Raw genomic sequence first — 23542 nt, 5'->3', positions numbered from 1 at the left:
TGGGAGGCGGCGCTGCTCAGCTGCTATGGCCTACAGTCCCAACTGACTTTGGTCGCCAGGGCGCGAGCAGCGCTAGATGCCATTGGGTCTCCGGAATAGGAGCTCCACCCAGATTTGTGAGGACCTGGGCCAATAGGACCTGGGCCCAAACACCTCCTTGTATTGTACATAAGTGTTTACTACCACCACCACCGCCTCGGCTCGTGACATGCGCTCGCACTGGCTACGTGGGGCCACGTGCGGAGTAGAATAAAGACAATTGTTTCCTGGTCCCCGGCCTGTTCGCTTCGTCCGCGTCGCGCTCCGTTAATTTGTAGGGGACTAAGTCTCCGTCCCTCTACAAATAGCATTAACACTGAAAACGTGGTCATGGAGGGTTTTCTCCCATAAACAAACATGAAATGACTAACCTAAGCATTTGAGACAAGTGGGACATTTACTGTGCCTTCATACCAAGAACCACGCCATGTGCATAAAAGCATTTTGCTCTGCGCCATTTATGACTGAGATTCTTTTTTAAAATCGTTGCTTAGTAATGCTCAGCTCCTCCTTCCGCACCTCGCTGATGTTAATAATAATTATTTTATATGAATGGAACAAGGGCAGCTTAGCTACCGTGGCTAGCTTGTTTCATCTGCTCGAGGTAGTCGAAGTCCCAGTTTCCAAGCATCTCACCCCCAAAGAAACCGAGCACCAGGCTAGGGGAATGCTTGTACACATTACAAAACGGGGTGCACCGGGAAACGCCGGGGACCGAAACCCCGCTCCTCCCACGTACAAGGCGGATGCTCAAAGCCTTCTCACCTCGGGCACCATCTCGTGCGTGTACGTGGGCGCGGCGGCGTACGGCGTTGGGGCCACCCGGGCTCCAACGGGACTGGAGCTGTTGTGCGGCGAGCTGGTCTTGGGCGCCGACGCCAGGCCGCCCCACTTGCAGGCAGGGTCCGCCGCCGATGCGCCCGACGGGTGCGGGGTCGGATGGGAAGGGGGAGGTGGGGGAGGAGGGGGCGGCGCGCCCCACATGAGGACGCTCTGCCGCGTCACGTCCTCCTTTGGCGCGGCCACGGCGGCCGCCTTCGCTGGCCTGAGCAGGCAGTCTGAAAGGCTGCCGAAGCCGAGCTGCCGGTCCGGAAGAACTCCGCCGTAAGGGTCGCAGCACGACGCCTTGGGCGCCTGCACGCCGTTGTACTTGTCCAGCTGGCAGGCGTACAGCTTGTCCTCTTTCTGCTCCTGGTACGGGGTGTACCTGCGCAAGGTTCGAGAGCACCCGCTCAAGTCAGGGGACCGGCTATCCGTGCTCACAGCCACTAACATAATCAGCGTCACCTAAGATGTCTTATGGTTTGAACCTCAGCCTGAGACTGTCCGCAGCGACTGAGTTGTGGTGTAGAGCGCCGGCTGTGCTAGAACGGCGCCGGCTGTCTTCTGGCAAGCCGCTCGGAAGCGCACTTGTCAAATACTACACCTTTGTCTTTAGAATCTTAAGATTGTTGTTTAAAGCGCTAATTGCGGAATATACCTGCACATTATCTTTTCTCTTCACTGATTGTTATGTAACGAAGCCATCCGAAAACACTGCCACTGGGCATAGCACTGGAGTTAGAAACCGCTTGCAGTTGCAATTGGAGCGCACTCGAAGAGGGCAAGTATGATTCATACCGGAAACTAAAGGCCTTTAGCTGCGCTGCACTTGCATAAAATCAATTTTCAAGTGTTCCTGCTTGCTACACTTTGTTACTCCTGCGCTGTTCAGTCTCGCACCGGGTGGACATACCGGTCAATTCTGGACGAACGCATTTTTGAACGGAAAAGAGTTTATGAACACAATTTTCTCATATATTGTAAAATTTCACTATAACAATCAATATATCCGCAGATCTTCCGTCCGCAGGGTTGCATTTTTTTTGCTATCAACGTTTTTGCGATTGTCAGAAACATTCCCCATTGGTTTTCTGTGGCAGTCTTAACTGCTCGATGGGAGGGATGGAAAAACTTTAAAATAAAGACTTTGATACACATGGGAAGAACGGACCATTAACGTCAATAACATTACATCAGAATTTTCCAACATTCAAAATTTTTGTACACAATTCTTGGATCCGTCTGAAACACGCATTCCTCACACTGTCTACACTTGCCTTGTGGCGGGGTCGAGGAAGCCGTTGCCATACTGCGGGTACTCGGGGGCGTAGTACCCACTCAGGTGTCGGTAGTGGAGGAAGTTCTCCGGCGCCAGGAACCTCGAGTTGTCCAAGAACAGGTTCTGCGCGACGCCGTAGCCCGGTGGCAGCCCGCCGTCGCCGGCCGCGGCCGCCGCCGCAGCTGCAGCCGCGTACGGAGCCGCCGCCGCGGTCGCGTACATGTTGCCGTAGTCCTCGAGGTAGGACGTCGGCGCCGGCGGAGGCGTAGGGCCCTTGGCCGACGAAGAGCCCTTACTGCGCTTTCCGCGACTGAGGAGGTCGCGTATTTGCGACTTGTAGCGCCGGTTCCGCTGGCATCGTAGAATGAAGTCGTTCTCTGAGGTCGCCACCTCGCCCGTGGCGTTGGCGGTGCAGTTGCTTCCGCCGCCGCCGCCGACGGCGCTGCCTCCGATGCTGCTACTCCCGGCGCTGTTCCTCTCGCTACTCGTGGAAGAACAGCTGCTGGACGTCGTGAGGCCGGCGTCCAGGTAGGTGACCTTGAAGTCCATCGTCCGCTTGCCCAGCAAGTCACGGCCTTCTTCTTCCCTGGAACGCGAAAGAAGGATGCGATGGTCAGTCGATACTTGGCACACCCTGGAACAGTGTGAACTCAAGGTTTACGGCAACGGCGCTATGGCTCTAATATTCGTAATCTGCATATGGTCTCCAACATGCTAGACATAGCTGATACAAATCTTCTGAAAAATAGCAGACCCGAGCACCGGCTGCCGGCATTTCGCTGTGGAATTTAATGAGTCTTGGAGAAATTAGTTATTCATGGATGTGTGTAGAAAAAAACCAAACACTGATTGAAACTACCAACTAGAGAAGCCTGACGCTGGTTAGTGCTGTCGATGCTCAATCTATGAGTGTCTGTCTTCGATGGTAACTCGGGAAGAAATCATTACATATATTTTCGTTCAAAGAAATCGTGGTTCTTGTGGTAGTTTTGTCTTCACAACAAGTGGTGGCCTCGGACATTTACGAAATGTTCGTTGCGTGTCTACACCGTAATAAGGCACATATTATTTATTTTCCGGGTTTGACTGCATGCGTTATATCGCATTTATGCTATTAACTTCGCACAAAGCAAAATATAGTTTTTATGAATAGTTAGTTATCTTGCTCAGGAAGACTAATGAGCGGAAAATCCGAATCATCGATGTCACTTGCAGCTCGTGATGAAACAAGCTCAGAAGGAAGTAAAAAAGGAGTCTGCTGTCCCTCCTTACTCCCCCTTTCCTCAGCTTACTCCCCTTTTTACTCCCATATAGGGGTGTTGATGTTTAGGGAAGCATAGGAGGTGCCCAATTATGTGAGGCTCGGCTAACGTTTTGGTCACAGGCGAAGTATAGTTGAGGAAGGAATTCCTAAAGGGCGTACTGATTTACAAGCTGGATGCTTCGGAAAGTTGTGGCACATATTAACAGGAGGTCGTAACATCGTCCTGGCAGAGAAAGGGGAGGAAGCTCACATGAGAGGCCTGTGCGTGCAGAGGATAAAATCCGGCTTGGAGTTCTTGTAGACGAGCCTCGCACTTGTCTGGAGCCACTGCCACTTGCCGTCCTTGGTGGCCAGCCGGTACGCGATAAGCCCCGAAGCGCCCGTCTTCAGCACTGCGAGTGGGAAATATTGCGTTCACAAACGTTGTTTACAGCCGACTCGTGCATATTACGGTATGTATACCTAGAGTATATATAACATTTGTCCCAACGTGCAACGATTCCGCTCTTAAAAGCAGTGCCATTGAGCGCTGACTCACGTATATACAGGGTGTTTCACCTAATACTTTCCGCAATTTTTAAAAATATGCTTTTTGAGTTGCAAGAGTGCTGTATTAGGCATAAAATTGTCAGCGGTGTAGTGCATCAGAATACAGCTAAGACGTGCTAACTAGTAGGCTGGTTAAACTTCTTAACTATTACTGTTAGGCTCATTAATTATTGACAGGCGTTTAGCTGACTGTAAGTAATATCCATATAAGATTTTTAATTTCGAAAACGCGTTTACCCTCTGCTCTGAGGCCCAACAAGTTTGGGTGTTTCGACGAGTTACGTACACTGGAGAAGTTGCTTTGCCTGCAGGCTTCTCGAAAGCGGATGTATGTTAGCGTGATGCAAAGAAAATGTGCTGGACCACAGCGCCGAGAGTAACCGCGTTTTCTCAATTCTAAAAACTGATATGATTATTAGTTACGGTGGGAAACACGCCTCTCAACAAGTGAGGAGCCTAAAAGTAATAGTTAAAAAAGTTTGCTATTTCGAAAGAACCGCTTTTTAACTCAAAAAGCCTTTTTTTTAATTGTTCAAATTCTTAGATGAAACATCCTGTATAACATTTGGACCAACGTGCAACGATTCCCCTTTACAATGCAAATAGCGCTATTCAGCATCGAGTTGCAGATATACAGGGTGTCCCAGCTAACTTTAGCCAAGGTTTAATAATATGTCCCGGCACTCTAAGACGACGCGACCAAATGCATGCTGCTAGCTGTTGTATGGAGCAACTCACACTATATTTTGTGTTGTGCTCAATTGCATAATTAGTCGAGAATAATTAAGCATCTTCGGAAGCAACGAAGATAGGCGAAAAATTCCAGAGAAAGTTGTAGAACTGGCCGCGAAACGTCCAATTGAACAGTATCTACCTGTCCATCTATTGTATCGGCTTTTTTTCGCTCACTGCAGATGTCCGCGAAATACAAAAAGAAAACCACGTGACATGCCCGCTTGAGCGCCGCGATTGCAGCGCTCTCAAACATTCCGAGTAGGAACGAAGGATTTAGCCTGGTGTGATGCTGCTTAAAAGCGTGACAGGGCTGCTACGTAGGCGCTGGCTGCGCGATTTACGGGAGCGCAAGCGATAAGGACTGTGTCTGCTTGTCGCTGTGTCAAGCGCCACGAGGGACGCATACCGCTTGCCTATATCGTACAACCAGCAGCTGCGTCGCTGCCCTGTTACGTTTTAAGCGGCAGCACACCGGGCTTAATGTTCTGTTCGTTCCTACACGGAACGTTTGAGAGCGCTGCAATCGCGGCGTCCGAGCGGGCATGTCACGTGGTTTTCTTTTTGTATTTCGCGGGCATCTGCAATGAGCTAAAAAAAGCCGATACGTAATAGATGGAAAGTCAGAAAACGTTAAGTTGGACGTTTCGCGGACCGTTCTACAACTTTCTCATTGTACTTTTTCGTCTATCTTCGTTTCTGCGAAGTTAGTTAATTAATCTTAACTAATTATGCAGTTAAGCACAAGACAAAAATAGTGAAAGTTGCTCCATACAACGGCCAGCAAAATGCATTTGGTCGCGTCGTCTTAGAATGCCGCGGCATATTTTAAAACCCTGGCTAAAGTTAGCTAGGACACCCTGTATATGTGTTTTTATTGCTGAAAAAAGGTGATCTGCATACTATTCCGCACAGTTCGAGTGAACGCAGTTACTGGCATGCGCACATGTACTAACGCTGCAAGCTCCCAGTATACAGGAAACTATTACAGGCCCAACATCCATTTGGCACTGTCATTAGCGCGTAGAGCTTTACTGTCCAAATCGCAGCCTTTTTTGGCGCTTAACAGTGGGAAGCGTAGCCGCGAAGTTTCGAGCTAGTGAACAAATCCCCTGCGCCTTTTGTCCAACGAACACCCCTAGCCGAGCCATCGGTTCCGAGCGATTCACGAATTTTGACAGCAGAATAAAGCATGCTAATTCCGGTTGGTGGATAGCTTGTTTTCATTCAACGCTCGGTTTCATTCAAACTCGTGTTTACATCCATACTGAAAGAAATGTATAACAGAGATGAGTCTCATTATTCCTGCCGGTGAATGCAACGCATACCGTATTTCGGGCAACGCATTCTGAGGCAGAGGGCCAATAAATTGGGAAAGGGGGCAGGCCCTCGAAAAACTACGAACTAATGGAAGCGGTACGGCCTTCCTCTGAGTTTGAGTGCATGCTGTTGGGCGAGGCGGTCATACATGGTTAAAGCAAGAGTACCAGCTGCGCAAAAAAAAAAGCAGGGACGAGAAGACGACAACGACGGTTGTACAAAGCACATGCGCCCGAATGAGTACATCATGAAGAAAAAAGAATACAAAGTTAATCGGGTTCATAACCCTGTGCGTACGCCTGCCTCCGTGTTTCGCAACGCGAGAAATATGCGACGGCATTATCTCCGCCTTCTTTCAAGGCGAGCGAAACAAACTCGTCACGGAACAAACGACATCTTCGTTTGTCCTTGAATGCAATTTCAAGTTCTCCCATTTGAACCAAAACGTAATCTCCACTTCATTCTCCCCGGCTGATTGCCATTCTGTTTCCAGTCGGCTGCTGTCCTCATCACCGCCAGCAGACTGTTCGTCAATAGAAGTGAGAGCAAAATGTCTCAATTCTGCGAGCGAAAAAAAAAAAGAAAAACACGCAAACCGAAGCCGCGCCTAAACGCACGCAAGCTGAGTAAAACAGCTCGGAGAAGCAGGCGAACGACCGCCAACCCGAAGTCGTCACGAGCCGCTTTAATATGCTCCTATCGTCGCTCGATAGGGAAAACGCTGCAGGCTCAATTTCCTCTCGACGAATCCGGCAGTGGCGCACGAAATCTCTGAGCAGTAAATAAACAAACAAACAAACAAACAAACAAACAAACTAGAAGCAATAAAACGGAACAAGAAAGGATCCAAAAGGGAAGGTGAACCGCAACCAGCCACTCGGCTTTCTGCACTTCCCCATCGCTACCCGCCACACAACAGAAGCGCCGGAAGTGTTCCGACTTCCGCTTGCCCTTTTCTCTCTGTTTCTTTTTCCCGAGCGCAAAGAAATGAGAGCGCGGCTTCGTCCAGTGGGCGCATACAAAGAAAGGGAGAAAGAAGTGGGAAAGAGCGGGACACGTTTGCGGATTGGGAAAACGAAACGCGGCTGCGCGACGCATCCACTCGCGGCTAGCGAATGCCGTTACGTGGAAACCGAACGCGAATGAAAGAAACGTTGATCGCCAGAGGGCGCGATGGTGGCGGCGGCGAGCGCGAAACGGGAAGCGAGAGGGCTTTAAAAAGAATCGATTCGCGGCGGGGCACAAACCGAATGCGAAACCACCGCTGCCGTCGCAAGCTGGTGATGCCGTTTTTCGGGAGAGAAAAGGAAGCGAATAAGAAGAGAAGAACGCATTTGGTTTCCGCCCGCCTGGCTTGAATGAATCCTCCCCTGTCGATTTGCACGCGTGATTATGTGCGCGATGCATAGCGGCGGTTCACGAAGAGTGAGAAAGCAAACGTATCTCGTTTCTCCTGGAAAAGAAGTTGCAATTTGAGAGTGGCAGCAAAGGAAAGGGAGTGGAGTATTTCGAACGCGCCTGCGACAGTTTGAACGCCGCACGGGGCTTTTGGCCGATGCACGCGATGTCTGCATTGGCAGCGCGGAAGTCTAAACGTGACATCATCGACAGCGAAACCGGAGCCAGACAGGCGTGCACTGCAGCTTCATTGCTGATGCAGTGTTCGCAGGACAAAGAAGGAATGCGCATTAGCATGTAATGGAAGCATGAAGCGATCACAGAATCGCAGATGCTGAGAGTATACTGAAGCATAAAAGATTCTGATCTGTCCTCCTATTGTTGTTAAAGTTAACGTTTGTACTGTTTCATTCTATTCCCAGCTACTAATTACTATACCACTACTATTCGGTATGTTCCGTTTAATTTCTATACTGCTATCAAGTTGCAGCGACCCGCCATGCTTTAAAATCAGAGCTCAACAGTGGTGCTGTGGCGAAGTGGTACCACTGCTAGTACCGACGAAATAATTTTTTTTTTCCCAATAAGGATAGGAATTTTTATTTCCTGATAGACTAATTATGACGCTATTCGAGATGTTATGCTGTAGACCATCGTTAGGGCGCCTCCGAAACGCTTGAACCTGATTTCGTTATCGCTCGTATTTGCGTTGCCATTTGCTCTCAAACGCCTTGTTGCTGATTTCTAACGCAGAAAACTGAACCTGCGTAATCGCAGTACCCGCTGCGGTGGCTCAGTGGTTAGGGCGCTCGACTACTGAACCGGAGTTCCCGGGGACGAACCCGACCGCGGCGGCTGCGTTTTTACGGAGGAAAACCGCTGAGGCGCCCGTGTGCTGTGCGATTTCAGTGCACGTTAAAGATCCCCAGGTGGTCGAAATTATTCCGGAGCCCTCCACTACGGCACCTATTTCTTCCTTTCTTATTTCATTCCCTCCTTTGTCCCTTCCCTTACGGCGCGGTTCAGGTGTCCAACGATATAGAAGACAGATACCGCGCCATTTCCTTTCCCCCTCCAAAAAAAAAAAAATTATTATCGCAGTAAGCACCAGTTGTTAAAGGACAATAAGACTAGAAAGGAGAGGATATATTTCTCTCAGACGCCGGGTTTCTATTCGCACCAGTGCGGATGTAGCTTCACAGTGACGAGTTATTTTCATGTCGTGATTCCAATGAAGAAATTAAACTAGGCAGCTGTACGAGAGGAACATGCAAATGAATTATTTTCATGGGACTCACGTTCTTGGTGCGCGCTGGCCACGTAGGCGAGATCGTCGAAGTGAACCAAGTCGTATCCACCTTGGCTCATAAAGTCCGAGTCGGCGTAGCCCAGCAGCTGCTTGCCCCTTCAAAGGAAATCGGTGCGGCAGTTCAGAAACTGGCATGCACTCACGCATATAACGTGCAACCGTTGCTTGCAAAATCGCGCGTGATTACATATGCTTTGGGCTAAGCACCCCGAAGGGAGGCTGTCAAGTGAAGCGGCGAGATTGCGAGTATGCGCGGCCTTTGTTCAAACTGCCACGGAGAGGCAATGCCTCGGTGAAGAATTCTGTTAATGCGGAAGCATTCGCGAAATCTTTGGCACTACCGGCGTTACATGCCCCGTTATAATTATAGGATTGGATGAAAAAGACGCTAGGGAATGCCCATGGCAAAAATTCTTACAAAAGAAAGGTAAAGGCCAGTCTATAGATTTTTGTCTACAAAGTCTATAGACTTTCAATATAGAGATCCTACAGACGGGCTATATACAATCTATAGATTTATAACCATACACTTTTGGTAGACTTTATTTTTTATAGACAGTCTATGGACTATGAATAGACAAAAGGAAATATCTATAGGAAGGCAGTATATTCTATAAAAAGTCATTAGACTGTTTTCTAAAGAGTATACCTCTTAACATGTTCAACCACAAACAAGTCAAACCGCTAACTAAATGAACTGTGTCGCACAATTTTTTTTTCCGTGTTGCATAAATACCGCCCCTCCCTCCATGCACACATACAATGTAATGCAATGTCTGATGAGCCTTAAATAATAAATTAACTACTGCCGACGAAGATATTCTCGTAATACAGGGAAGATCGAAGTGAACGACCTATTCCCATGCACATTCGCACGCGTTGTGTTGTAGTGCGAACTGCTTGTGCGGGAGAGAGCCGTATATAAAAGTGTACAGCAGCAGCACCCTTATAAAAGTGGTATATGGACAGCCTATAGACTTCTTATAGACTCTATTGCCTTCCTATAGATATTTCCTTTTGTCTATTCACAGTTTACAGACTGTCTATTATCAAGTCTAACAAAAGTGCACGACCATAAACATAAACCCGTAGATTGTCTACAGATTGTCTATAGGATTCGTATTGCCTATAGACTATTCTTCGGGATTTCTCTATAGACAGTCTATTGAATTTATAGACAAAAGTCTATGGACAGTCTGTAGACTGTATAAAGAAATATTCGTAAGGGGTAGCAGCCGCAGCAGCAGTCGCAATACCTCTGGTCCATGGAGACCAGCGCCAGGTCGAGCTTGTGCTTGCTCTTGAACATGGACTCCTTCTGGGGCATCTCGAGCAGCGAGGGCGGCCCGAACGGCGTGCACACGGCGAACAGCGCCAGCGGGGGCTCCTCCGTCTTGTGGTTCTGGCCCTGGAGCACACGGATCTTTCCCTGGATGTCCAGCCGCTGCGGGGAATGCGTGGGGAGGTTCAGCGCGTGAAAAGGCAGCGTGGTTGGACACTGGGTGAGCGTCGCACAGAAAGTGTCCATGTTTCTACAGTCGCCGTCTTAAACACCGCAAACTCGTTGCCAGTGTAGCGCCAGCGCGTAGGATCGCGTAGTTTGTGGTGAGAGCACGTTGTTGTGACACCCTTGTCGCGCTCATCTGCACAACTAAGATATACCTTTGCAAACATTCTTTGATTTCTGAAAGGAGGCGTGAAGAATAGTTCCAAGCTTGCAAGAGCGAAGTTCGAGGGCTACTGCAAGCTACCAGATTCTATCCGCATCTAATGCAGGAAGAGGCGTGAGTCTCCACGCAATTAATCAGACCAGTAGAGGAGCGCTTTGTAGTTCACCTCGTTCAGAAAAGATGTCAGCGACATTAAGCTGGGCAAGTTAAGTCGGTACCGAAGCTCAGTCCGACGAATGTAAGACGTGAAAGTCTTACGGAAGCTTAGGGGGTCGAAACGCTCGTGGAACCCATTGTCTTTGTGGTCCTTTCTTCCACATCATTTTCATTGCTCGACTTGACGCGTTAACAAGAACGCGACAGTCGGCCATCGATTCACTTAAATGCGGCTGTTCAGGCAATATTTCGCCATTTTCAGTAACCACGGGCGCGTTTTTTTGAAGCCCTTTTTCAGGTTTTGTGAGCTAGAAAACAACAGCGTGCACAGAACGCACACATAGTTGCAAATGCGTTGTTTCAAACGGACAATTACTGATCAATTAGATGTATTCTGTTCACGCAACGACCATAAAGTCCTTGTGTAAACGTCGCTGGGATGTTCGAATCCAACTGTTAACATCGACAAATACTATCCATGATTGCCACGCGAACTGCCTCACGGGCAGCTTCCGAAAAAAGTATTGCCACTCTTCCCTCGAAAATTACAACACGAAACTCCGCTATTACAAGAATGCACGAATGAACAGAGCAAAACGAGAAATAAAGCAAAAACAAAGAAGCGCCGTGAGCAACGCTCTGCTACATGCCACCAACGCGGCGCTGAGCAATAGTTCGTTGGAAGCCCATTGCTTTCTCTCTCCTCTTTTATTTCAGTAGGACAAGAGAACATCACGAAATGGCGAAATAAAAGAAGCAGCAGTGACGGGAACTGCTCTGTGATGGAGGCTACGGAGAGAAGAGGACTCCCTCTCCCCCTCGTGTGCACGGAGACAGGACAGATTTATCGATAAATCATTAACCGACGCACCTGGACGCTAAGCCCCTCTCACTCTCTTTCAACTGCCTCCCCTTTTTCCTCTTTCTGTCGTCACTCCTCCGGGCTTTCCCGAACAGAACGCGGATTCATCTGTATAGGGAACGCAAACGGGGTTGCTCTGTCACGCGCACCGTACTCCGCCATCTCACGGATGTCTTGGCCGGCAATGGTGCCGTGCGCACACGTGCGGCGAATCGTGTTTTGTGCATCTCCATTTGTGATCTCGTTGTAGCCACCGAGTATCTGCTGTTTCTGAGCAGCGCATATACAGCGCCCGTGTGGTCCCGCTGATCAGGAAAGCGAAATTGCCCCTGTGGTAGAGATGGCTGCGTCTTGATGAGGGAGGAATGTGAAGACGTTCTGTCACTGTTTTCTTAGCGCAGTGCGAGTTGGAAAGTTAGAAAATACCAGGTTATTTAATCGAAGCCACTCTCATGGATTCTTGCATTGGTTGCGACTATGATAGCAGCCGCATTCTACGCACTTAGTTACGGTATATTTTTGGCTAGAAAGAGAGGCGTCAAATTAACTCGCGCTAAGTTGTTTCTCGTCTATTGCGATTCCAGCAGTAAAGAACGTATCTTGATCTTTTTTCAGATGCACGCGGCGGAGTCGACTGCGTGCTTATTACAAGGTGGTGGAATATATTCAAATTGTATAATATTCAAATTTTGCGCACGAACACCACAGACCCGTAATCACTTCCTATCACACACTCTTATCTGCTTGTATTCAGCGTTGTCCTGTGTGCTCTCTCTTATCTCTGTTTCGTTCTTTTAGCTGACAATTCAACAGTTCAGAACAGTTCCTACAAGTATGTGCGTATATCTTTATCTTTGTATCTCAATGAAAATCAGATGTGAATGTTACTCCTAACTTCACTGATATTGCTTACTGCTAGCCTTGACCATGAATTTTAATGGCTCAATGGCTGTTTTCGCAAAAGAGTACCATAGCACAAGGTATTTTCGCTACACTAAGTTGAGTCAAAGACCCATCTTCCAAGCCAAGCACCTGGCCAGGGGACAGCTTGTATCTACTGTATCGCCAGTATAGGTACCCGGCGGTACTGGGGGTCGAACCCCCTACCTCCCGCATGCGAGGCGGATTCTCAAACCCCTATTGCACCGCTGCGGTACTATAACCCTTCGAATCCTGATTACCTGATTAGATAGCGGGATTTTATGTCATTTTGTTTCACTTCATTACTCGAAGGAATTGATAAACTAAGTATGGCATATTACAAGTACATTACCAGTAATGTCTGGCACACGTCATAAAAACGCCGGTTAGGGCTTGTTGCCCAAGCCCAACAACTTCGCCCAAACATTAATGGCCTTCAGAACGATGTTTCGGAAACTGCAATCGAACATTTTTCGATTCGATATTGGAAACTTAAACACTGGCGCAGCCTTAATAAAAGAGAAAAAAGGCGCACTGCCCCTCCATTCAGGCAAGTAACGGTTAGTCAGGCATTTCTGGGCGCCAGTAGCGACTGGCGCTCGAGGGAAGCAAAACAGAAAGAGGAAGGACGGCAAAAAGCAAAGGAGGCGTCCGGCAAAAAGCGCGTAGAGACCGCGCTGATGGCGATGGCGATCGGTAGAGTGCCATTTAGCGAGGTTTCCTGCGCTTACTGCCGAGGCTGTGGCCCGGGTAGGAGCATCCGCTTATGACGGCTCGGAATGGCTTCCTTTCTTCTTTCTATTCTACTGCTCTGCACTCGTTGCTCGCTTCCCCTTTGCGATGCATTGCCACCCACTGGCAAGCGCGTTCTGTTAAACAGGGGCAGGGCAGGGCTATTCCCCCCCTTCCCCCGCAACTAAAAAAGAATGGCTTCTTATTCGTTTTTCTACCGTTGCTGTTATTTGTTGGCGTTGCGTGGAGCTAGCCCTCCGGTGAAGATCGTGCAATATGCAGGGCGTAGTAGTGGTTTCGAACCTTTGTTTTAGTTCTTGTGCTCAATTCTAGAGCGCGGTCTTCATGTTTAGCTGCGCAGTTTTTGTTCCCTTCTAGTCCTCATTCATGAGGTCACAATGGCAGGGCATGGGAGCAGGGAGGGCTGTTTCTGCTCGACAGAAGAGCCGTAAAGTGTTTGCGTTTTGTGGGGGCAACAGCGAATCTACAAAAGAAAAAAAAGTGAAAATTTTTCTATGAGGTGTTCTAGAGTGCATGCGTTAAAGCATCTGTTCGCGCGTTCGCACTGACGAAAGTATACTGTTCAGTGAAGTGTGTGAAAAATGAAATTTGTTGATTTCTTCGTTGCAAACGCTTAAGCAATCAAGCTATTATGCAATGTTTTGTGCAAGAGAAAAGAATGCGCAGACGACGGTATCTGCTATATTTTCACATCTACATGCATGGATTTGCCTCTATTTCTCCGCCGTACAGCTACGTCGGTCTCCGCCTTGCAAATGCGAGGTTCGAGGATACCGTGTTGACACATGCTTCAACACTTTCACATCCGATCAGAAAACACAGACCAGTTTGGTTTTGCGTTTTCACTGATGCGTTCAGGTCACCATAATCAAAAAGCTCTCATTACCTCAACATTACACCTTGCCGTCTTCGCACCCGCATATTTAAACAATTGTTCTACTGCATACCGCAGATATTTGTAACTCCTTTTCTAGCACTGTTCGCAGTTTTGTCGCTGAAAATTTTTGGATGCTCCTGTGCGTCTCTGATGCGTTTGTACTCTGTTTCTTTCTTTGTTTTTAGAATTATGAAAGGCTGCAAAGTGTGAAAGTAAATAAAAAAATATGAGCAACAATGCAACACAAACCTACAACAGCTGGCGATGAGAAACAAAACAGATGCAGCACTGCCGATGGCTTGCCAAGAAAAGGCAAACAAGAAAAGAGACGAATAAAATTATGTCGATGAATTTTTTTATGGCCCAAGGACTGCTTGGTCAAGGAGAGCCATTCCACAATCTATATATCGCGACACTTCGTCACACAGCTCATAATGTTTTTCAGTGGCAATTGCAGGAGCGCTGTACTCACCAAGAACCCGGAGGTGTTGTCCAGTAAGCATCGAAAGCGCACGGTGAAATTCCTATCGAGGTACTGCGCGTTCTCTGGAAAAGACAAAGCAGCAACGAATGCACCGTTAGCAGAGTCACCGAGACAAAAAGAAAACGACATGGCGGTTGGAACAAACTTTTCAAGACTGAAGCATACATGCTTAGTGCTTCCTCTATAGGGCCCATATCATTTAATTAATATACAGGGCAAGGTAGGTGTACATGAATGAGGAGGGGCATTCAGAGCCAGGGTGGACACAGCAACACTGAGTTTAAGCTGGCGAAGGGCGAACAGAAATGGGATTTAAAACGAAGCTCTTCGGTCTGTAGGACGTCGATGACCGGTAAACCGATTACCAAGCGTCTACCACCCAATCGACCTCGTGGGTGAGGAGCAATGTTGTACAGACGCTTGCCTCGCGCAGATGGTCGTGGCTGGTCTTCCCTATTCGACTGAAAGTGGCATTGGGAACCATGCAGGCTGCTTCCGAGGGCCTGAGTCTTTGGAAGCAGAGTTGTTCTTGTGCGGGTCGCGAAGCACGTCGTAAGTACTATACCCCAAGCCAACAGTTTTAGAATTCTCAGCTGAAGGCTGAAAATCAGCTTGCTTCCTTTGGCTGGCGTCTTCTCAAGCGGCTGCAACCATAAGAGAGGCAGCATGGACTTCTCTGGCTATCGCGACGCGTTTCTAACGGGACGGAAACTGGGAAAGCCTCGCAAAGCCACAATCACCGTCGAGAGTGCGGGCCGCCTGAAACCACTGCTTTTTGTGGAGCGAGCAGAAACCTTTCCCCCCTATCTAGCCTACTCGTACTACGCTAGTACCCCCCCCCCCCCCCCTTCTTTCATCCTTCCCTCGCTCCCGCGCCCCCTGGCAATACGGCATCGCCCCGTTCCATCGGCTCTGGCGCAGCACCCGCGACGCCTCCTCCTCACCGGTGTGGCACCGTCTGCTTAGCGGCCAGGTACGGCGGATGGGGAGGGCAGGTAAGGGCGCCCATTAACGTTTTCTCCCCCCGTTATTTCTGGCTCCCCTTCGGTCGGTCGGCCCGCCTGCATTATTCAATGTGTCAGCGGGACCGTACGCCGCTACCCCCCCCCCCCCCCCCCCCCCCCGCACAACAACGAGCCCAGCACACCACACAACATCGCTCGGGCGGCGGCGTGGCGGCCCCCTCTGCTGCTGTCCCCCGCCCCTTCCCTGGGAAACAAAGAAACCGCTCGAGCGTTCAAGCAGGTGAAAGCGCACCCCCCTGTTTTTTGTTCGTATTTTGCTTTTTTCGTTTGCTGGCGTCCGTCGCCGCTGCGCCCTCTGTCGCGACGAACGGGAGACCAGAGCGCACACGGCTGCTACGCGAAGCAGTGCTCACTTCCCATGTGTCCGCAAGCGGTTCTTGACAGGAGAAGCAGAGAAGCCGGCCATTGCCAGAGTGACCCAAGGAGAGGCAATGAGCAGCTTTCTGACAGTAGGTGCGAATCAGGAGACCGGCCGCGGCTTCCGGCCTCGTTGAAGGGGAAATAGGATGCCTATACTTGCGCACTCTTCTTTAGACCTTTGGTAGCTGCTGCCAGCTACTCATGGCTCCGTTTTTATTTTTCATTTCCAAAACACCACTGTTTGTTTCTTATGGGCTCTCATGAAGTAAAGCTTCCCGTGACTGCAAGCAGACTCCATTTAACATACCTTTACGTCGCTTTTTATGGTAGGCATACTCTTGCCAACAGAAATTCCGCACTCTCCCGCGTGCTGTGGTTGAACTCATGCGGTATCACGAGTTATATTTTTTTTTGTGCGGCGTTTAACGTCCCGAAACAAAAAAAAATGGCTTACTAGGGACTTATTAGGGAAACTGCACCTCACGATGACTGTGAAGGACCGGTGCTTTCTCACTATAGCTTAGCCGCCTAATCATTGGCCCATTTCACACACTTGCTCACCCAGTGAGCTTCTTTATTTATTTATTCACCTTTCTTCTTTTATTGCGATAGCCATAAAAGCTTCGCAGGAAAAACTGTGTCGTCGGTCATGAAATTCGCCCGTTGGCTGGAGGCAATTGAGGTGACCAGAGCCGATAATTCCCATTGGCTGGAGGGCAGTGACGTCGCTTTACGTAAAAGCGTCAACGGCTTGTGATGCTATTGCATCGGCAGCACACAACATGATCGCATGTTCCTGTGATTTTTTTTTTCTTACTCATTTACGGGCATGATCCATCGCTTCGTTCCGGTCAAATATTGCTTATACAGGATGTTTCACCCAAGACTCTGCACAATCTTTAAAATAGGCTTTTTGAGTGAGAAGAGCGCTTTTTTCGGCACAATATTGTCAGCAGTGTACTACATCAGAATACAGCTAAGACATGCTAACTAGCAGGCTGGTTAACTAATATTGAAGAGTTAACTTTTTAATTATTACTGTTAGGCTCCTTAATTATTAAGTGGCGTGTAGCCCACAGTCAGTAATATCCATATCAGTCTTTAGAACTTAGAAAACCCTGTTGCCCCCGGCTCTGTGGTCCAACAAATTTTGGCTATTTCGAAGAGTTACGTGCAATGGAGTGGTTACTTTGCCTGCGAGCTTCTCGAAAGCTTATGTATATTTGCAGGATGTAGCCAAAATTCGTTGGGCCACAGCGCGGAGCGCAACCGCGTTCTTGAAATTCTAAAAATTGTTATGTTTATTACTTACGGTGTGCTACACGCCTCCCACTAATTAGGGAAGCTAACGGTAATAGTTAAAAAGTTGACTATAAAATAAGAGTTAACCAGCCTGCTAGTTATCACGTATTAGCTGTATTTTGATGTACGTCACCACCGAAAGCGCTATGCCGAACAAAGCGCTGTTCTAACTCAAAAAACCCATTTTTAAAAATCCTGCAAAGTCTTAGGTGAAACACCCAGTGTACTGAACTTTCCAGAATGCAACACGAAACCGCGCAAGCTCTGAGATAACGCCCCCGCTGCCAACTCATAAAACCATGCATTGCTGGCAGACGCAGAGCTCTGAGTAGCGTGAAAAGCAAATGATAAAAATTCTGCCGTATGAATAACCGAGCCATCTAGCTTCTTGAGGTCATGAGAGCCATTATGCTTAGAGTGCCGATACAGCGGTAAAGGAAGGAGGTGCGAACAGCAGTCGATCCGACCGCATTAATTTTTTTTTTTCACTCATCCCCGCGTCGGCACGCGACCCTTGTTAACCCTATTCTTTGAGCTGTCAGCCTCAAAATTGATCTCGTGGTGCCGACCGCGGTCCCGCACAGAGGGAAAAGTGCGGAAAGCGAGAAAACAGTAGAGTGTGGCGGAGAACTCTGTGGGCACCGGCGATGCTTTGTTCGCTTTCTCTCTTTTGCCACGGCACCTTCAACACGCCCGAAAGCACTCTGGGTGTTCACCGTGAGTCATTCTTTGCTCTAGTTAGAGCGCGCTACGGTAGGACGATTTCGAAAAAAATTGAAACGGCGAAAAGCAGTACTAAGTGCTGATCGCAGGATGCAGTGCCAGTTCTGTGCCGAATTTATCGTGAAGCAATAAGCACTCCAGCTTCTCCATTCCTAGACGCGCATTGCGCAGCAGCACTCACTCACTCGACACTGGCTGAACTATAGGGTATTCCAGATGTACGAAAATTCACGAAAAAGCAAAGTTTCTAATTATTTGGGCACGATAAAAATATGTTTGACGCGATGTGTATAGTACGCACATACAAAACACGTAAGACACTCTTTGTATGCTACCGCAACACCCTGTCTCGCATCTTCTCTACAGTCGGGTGAGAGCTTCTGAGCGCGAGGCTACGGCTTCTAGACCTATGTCACTAAGGCCCCTGCGGCGCATGCGAGAGCTGTGTGTGCGTGCGTGCGTGCGTGCGTGCGTGCGTGCGTGCGTGCGTGCGTGCGTGCGTGTGTGTGTGTGTGTGTGTGTGTGTGTGTGTGTGTGTGTGTGTGTGTGTGTGTGTGTGTGTGTGTGTGTGTGTGTGTGTGTGTGTGTGTGTGTGTGTGTGTGTGTGTGTGTGTGTGTGTGTGTGTGTGTGTGTGTGTGTGTGTGTGTGTGTGTGTGTGTGTGAGACAGAGAGAAAGAGAGAGAGAGAGAGAAACGGAGTACACTATGCGTACTTTTTGTTTCAAAAATTCATGTCAGTTTGATGTGAGATAAGACTGGTGCTGTATTATGCGGGGACGGGAGGTCGCGTCTTGCATTGATTCTTCTTCCTTTATATTCAATCTTCTGTCTCCTTGACATTGCTAAGCACAGTCCTCGATGCCGATCGCAGCTCCTGATACATTCCTTACTAGCTTTCTGCCCTGGCGTTCCAAACGTTTGATATACATCGACGGCAGTGAACAAAAGACCGGATCAGAAAAGAGCCTTAGAAAATACGCCTCCAGGTGTGTTCAGCAAACAAGCACAGTACATTTATGAACAAAGCTTCCTTAAAATTTTCTACAACTTATCCCATACCGTGGTGTATAATACGGGACATGTAATTTTACATAAATGACGATACGCCACTTTAACAACCTAATTATGTCGCGTGAAAGCATCGAACGTTTACAGGAGCCATGTAGAACCGGGGAGTGTACTGACTAGTCTACAAAGGTGTTAAGTAACAATTATCGCACCCACTACTCTGATTACAAAAGGAAACAATGCAGCCAGAGCGATAACCATCGTTCCACCCATGAAGACAGGCCCATCGACAATGTGCTGGAAGCCGACACGGCACAGCGGGAAAGAGGCAATGAACTCGCTTGCTACCATCCCGTATACACGATGTCTGTGTGCGCTTCGGGTTTCAAACTTGCGGCATATATGAAAGCGATGCCCGCGCACAAATGCACTGAAGTGCAGAGACACGAACAAGCACTGCCCTTCTGCACCGGTGGGCTTAGCAGCTGCAATGAAAATAGTCTGCGGCTTCGTATGCATGCAGAGAACCAGGCGCGAGACTGAAGCCTATAGAGCGACGCAGTGGGCGCACCTTTCGACTCGAAAGCTTTCCCGCATGTAGGAGTGAGCGAGGGAGAAATCGCGCGCCATTCAAAGCTTTGCTTCGAACGTCTGTCGTGCGCCGGCCACACGCCGTGGGGCCACGGGGGTGGCACGTGCAGAGGGGTGAAAGGGGGGGGGGGGGGGCACTGAGAGCACATAGGTGGAAAACTGAGTGTTGGAACCGGGTGTGTTTGAGAGCGTATAGGGATAAACATAGCGGGACCGGAGGTGAAGGGTCGCTTGGAGTAGTGAACGGACCTTGAGAGAGAGGGGGATGGGGGAGAGCTGTTTGATTTATGATGTTAATGAGGTTGTTACTGGGGGCGAATTTCGCCAGCGGAGCCGCGGGGTGCCCCTTCCTGCGTCGCGGAAGAGGACGACCGCCGGTCGTGACCACGCTAACGGGGACTGGGCGTCTGGGGGAGGGTTAAAAAGGAGAGCGATGTTGGGAGCGGTGTGTATACATTACACGGTGGCGCCAGGGCGGTGAAGCGAGACAGCAGCCCTGGTTTCAGGGCTTTTACCGCAGCCTGGCTGGCCATACCTGCTGCACCCCCCCCTCCCCCTACCTACGTGAATGGGTACAGATGCACTCTCGGTTCACTCCGTGAATGGCGTGACCAGCGGTCGACCCGAGAACGATACGAGAGGGCAAAATGGAATATGGATACCGGTCTGAAGAGACAGATAAAAAAAGAAGAAAGAGAGGTGTATACACACTAACAGACGCGACGGAGAGGGGGAGACAGAGGTCTGAGCAAGGGGTGCAGCAGGCTCGAGCCAGGACCCCCAGAAAGCGGGCCGTGACGCTCCCTCGATCACGGACAGGAGACGTGGCTTGTCTGCCCGTCGTCTGTCTCGTACCTATATGCTCTCGCTGGTATGTAGTTTGCGGATATCCCAATCCCGTTTTTCCTCTCGCGTGCAGAACAAAGGAAATCATAACGAGAACGGTGCTTTATATACCTTGCCCTGATCGAACTCTGAGATCACTTCTCTTGCCCCCCCCCCCCCCCTCTTTCTTTCTCTCTTTTCGCATTCGCGGTCGGCAGAGCGCGCTGCTTTGGTTCGGGGGTCCCGCCGCGTGATCCCCGCCGCAGCCCGCTTTCCGAACGGTAAGGATACGCGGGGCGTTTGGAGGGGGGTTCAGGGCTTGGAGGTGAAACTGGATGGGGGAAACGATCTCTCCAGCAGCATTCAGCAGAGGGAAAGCCATCCAGGTGTGCCTGCCAGTCTGCTCCACGCGCAGTGACGTGGCCGTATGAGCTTGAGCTTTGTTGTTTCTCTCTCTTTTTTCTTTTTTCATGGGATATTGCGCGTCGCCGGCCTGGTATGACGTCATCATATCGTGTTCTGGCACACTGCAGTGCAGATGACATTCATCGAAGCAGTCAGACTCTCTGCAGGCGTATGGAACGTAGCTTTTATGAAGGGATGTTGTTTTTGACAAATCGTACCGTCTGCTTTGTTTCTGAGATAATAAACCAAGCAACTGCTGAAAACTGAGAAATAACAGCACGCACGCAACTCGTGCGAGCTACTTAACAGTGTTCGGTAATGTAAGATGCCGGATGAGACGAGTTCTGTATGATCTGGAACGATAAGTAAGCCTCCTGCGCGTATGCGCTCCAACGTTCGCACCATTACGTGCACGTAGCGTGCGGTATAAGTTGTTCGGTAATCGCACTGGGCTCGTGGGCTCGTTTATTGCTCCATTATCTAAACATATGCAGGAAAGAGAATAGAGAGGTTATATAGGTGTTTCGATAAATAGAGCTATATTAGATAGTCTTCCCAGTATACGTGAAAGCCAGAATAAAGAAACTGGTGTCACACCGCTGTGGTGCGGCACCGTAATGTGACACCGTGAAGACTACTGTTTACACGCATACACCCGCAGCTCCAGTGCCGCGGCGGAGCTGTTTCTCTGCTCAGCATGAGGTCCACGGCCGCGGTTGTCACATTTCACTATAGCCAGAATTCAATAAATGCCCATGTACTGCGTGATGTCAATGCACATTAACTAAACCAGGATCCAGAGTCCGAAGCAAATCCGGAGCTCTTTGCTGTACAATACGGCGTTTCGCACAGCCTACGTGCGACTGGGACATTATACCCGCCATACTATACATACCACTTGCACACGTACGCCATGACGCCACATCCAAGTGAGGACGTATGACACCTTGACATCATATAGCCACGTACGGCGCCACAACGCGGCATGGCACAATGGGAAACTATCACATCCACATCGGATCCACATGCTTCCATATAATGCGATATCACAGGGGCACTGCAATAGCCCTGTTATTAAATGTTGGCCGGATTAAATGCCGGAAGGATTTATTTTTCAATCGTGCAGAGATTCAGTTCACTTGACGTGAAACGTGAGACATACCCAGAGCAAGAATGCCGTGAGAGTGTGGCCACTCACCGGGTAGGAGGGCCTCCTGGAGCGAGATGGCGCTGCGGTCGGACGGCAGCTGCGAGTTCCAGAGCAGGAACCTCTGCAGCTCCTCGCGGTCCTCCGAGTGCACCAGCTCGTACACGCTCTGGTGGCAGATGTCTGACTGTCGGACATGCGCCGAGACACAACACGACCATGTGGGGACACGTCACGGAGCACATTGCACCGACACATGACCAGCTTGCACGGACATTCAGCAAGTGGCGCCATCTGTCGGCCGCCAGTAGCGTACACCGCGTAACTCATTGGTGATATTGTAAACTTATAGAGAGTCCCGGAAGATCCTGCTCGAACATGGTGATTATGATGACCTACTCTTCCTCATCGCACAAGATATGACCTATAAAATGCTTCCTGCATTCACGCCATTTTGCGACGGTCATTGGGAATCAATGGGGTGTACCAAACATTCGAAATTCCCGAGCTGAATTTGAGTGTTCACCGCCACGCGGCACGCAGTGGCAGCCGTGCGAACTAGAAGCGTTTGTTCAGATTTTCTGGGCTGGATAAAAAGACACGCTTTAGTTGACACAGCATGCTTATTTCCACCACGCCACTTAGGTTCCTTCAGAGATATTGAGCCACGCAGATTGCAAAAAATCAGCTCAGAGTTCAGGGGACCTATAGAGCCTGTAGGCAGTTTTCAGTAGCTGGTGGTCGTGTTTATATGCAGCTTGCAATGCGCGACAGCTCGAAATTTCGCGACCACAGTTATCCGCAGAGTTCACTGCAGATACTATCGCAGGAGCACTTTGTATTGTGAAAAAGCAGCTCAGATCAAGGATTTGGTTTCCGAAACGCGCAAGTACCACGATGTCGCTGCGCATGCATTGTCCACTTCAGGCTCTGAGCTGATGAGTTCAGTTGTCTCCTCGTAAAAAGCTGTTATTTTCTTTTCTGTCGGTGGGCTCCCGCGAATATACCACAAATTAATAAAATTCCAATAAACCCTAGTGAAACCTGCTTATATTGACTTCTAGCAGAATCGTATTTATGTCCTTTTGAGTACAAGAAATTGGGCAACAATGGAAAGCGAAAGACGTGGGCAAAGAAAAAAACAAGGCGCCTTGTAAGCACGGCATCATCGCCATAACCTGATCTGCGTCGTAAATCCCTCACAGAGGGCAGCGCGCGCGGGCGGTGCTCGAGAGGCGACCACGGTTCCCGCTTGGCTGGTCCTGCTGACGCACGCATGAGCGAACGGACGGTGGGGATATACGGTAAGGGAGAGTCGGTTAGAACGGGTGGTCCAAGGTGGGGCGGCGCGTTAATTGCGTTCGCGGACAGGACCTAATTGATGTCGCTCGGTGATGAACGGCCCACGGTCCAGCGAGCACCACCGGCGCACGCCCCCACCCGTTGTCGTCGCCGCCCTTTCCCTCCCTCCTCTCCACACCCAACAACGAACGCGACCATAGACGCAACGACGTTGGCAGCGCAGCGCGCGGGCCTATTCAGCGCGAACGTTTCCGCCGCCTCTGTCGCCCATTCAGCGGGCGTCGTCCAGCGACAGCAGCAGCACAGCGCTGGCGGTTCGACGCCACCGACGGGCAACTGCCGCTGCTGCTTGTGCTGCCGGCGTCGTCGCGCTGCCGTCGAGTGACCGCCATCGCCAGGTGGCCGCGCGCGTTGTTACC

General features: G+C 49.6%; 1 protein-coding gene across 1 annotated transcript in view; it reads right to left on the bottom strand.

The window, feature by feature from the left end:
• ss (aryl hydrocarbon receptor spineless) overlaps positions 1–23542 on the bottom strand; it is a 143893-nt gene that overhangs the window by 11697 nt on the left and 108654 nt on the right. Inside the window, exons 5-12 of the mRNA XM_077632317.1 lie at positions 21873–22008; positions 19191–19193; positions 14424–14497; positions 9969–10156; positions 8702–8808; positions 3655–3796; positions 2139–2726; positions 805–1246 (exon numbers count right to left, since the gene is read on the bottom strand). Coding sequence (XP_077488443.1) covers positions 805–1246; positions 2139–2726; positions 3655–3796; positions 8702–8808; positions 9969–10156; positions 14424–14497; positions 19191–19193; positions 21873–22008 — 1680 coding nt within the window. The remainder of the gene's footprint in view (positions 1–804; positions 1247–2138; positions 2727–3654; positions 3797–8701; positions 8809–9968; positions 10157–14423; positions 14498–19190; positions 19194–21872; positions 22009–23542) is intronic.

This window comes from Amblyomma americanum, chromosome 7, assembly GCF_052857255.1.
Source record: "Amblyomma americanum isolate KBUSLIRL-KWMA chromosome 7, ASM5285725v1, whole genome shotgun sequence".
NCBI lineage: Eukaryota > Metazoa > Arthropoda > Arachnida > Ixodida > Ixodidae > Amblyomma > Amblyomma americanum.
Note: the sequence above shows the minus strand (reverse complement) of the source record. Positions and strands in the feature narration are given on the sequence as shown.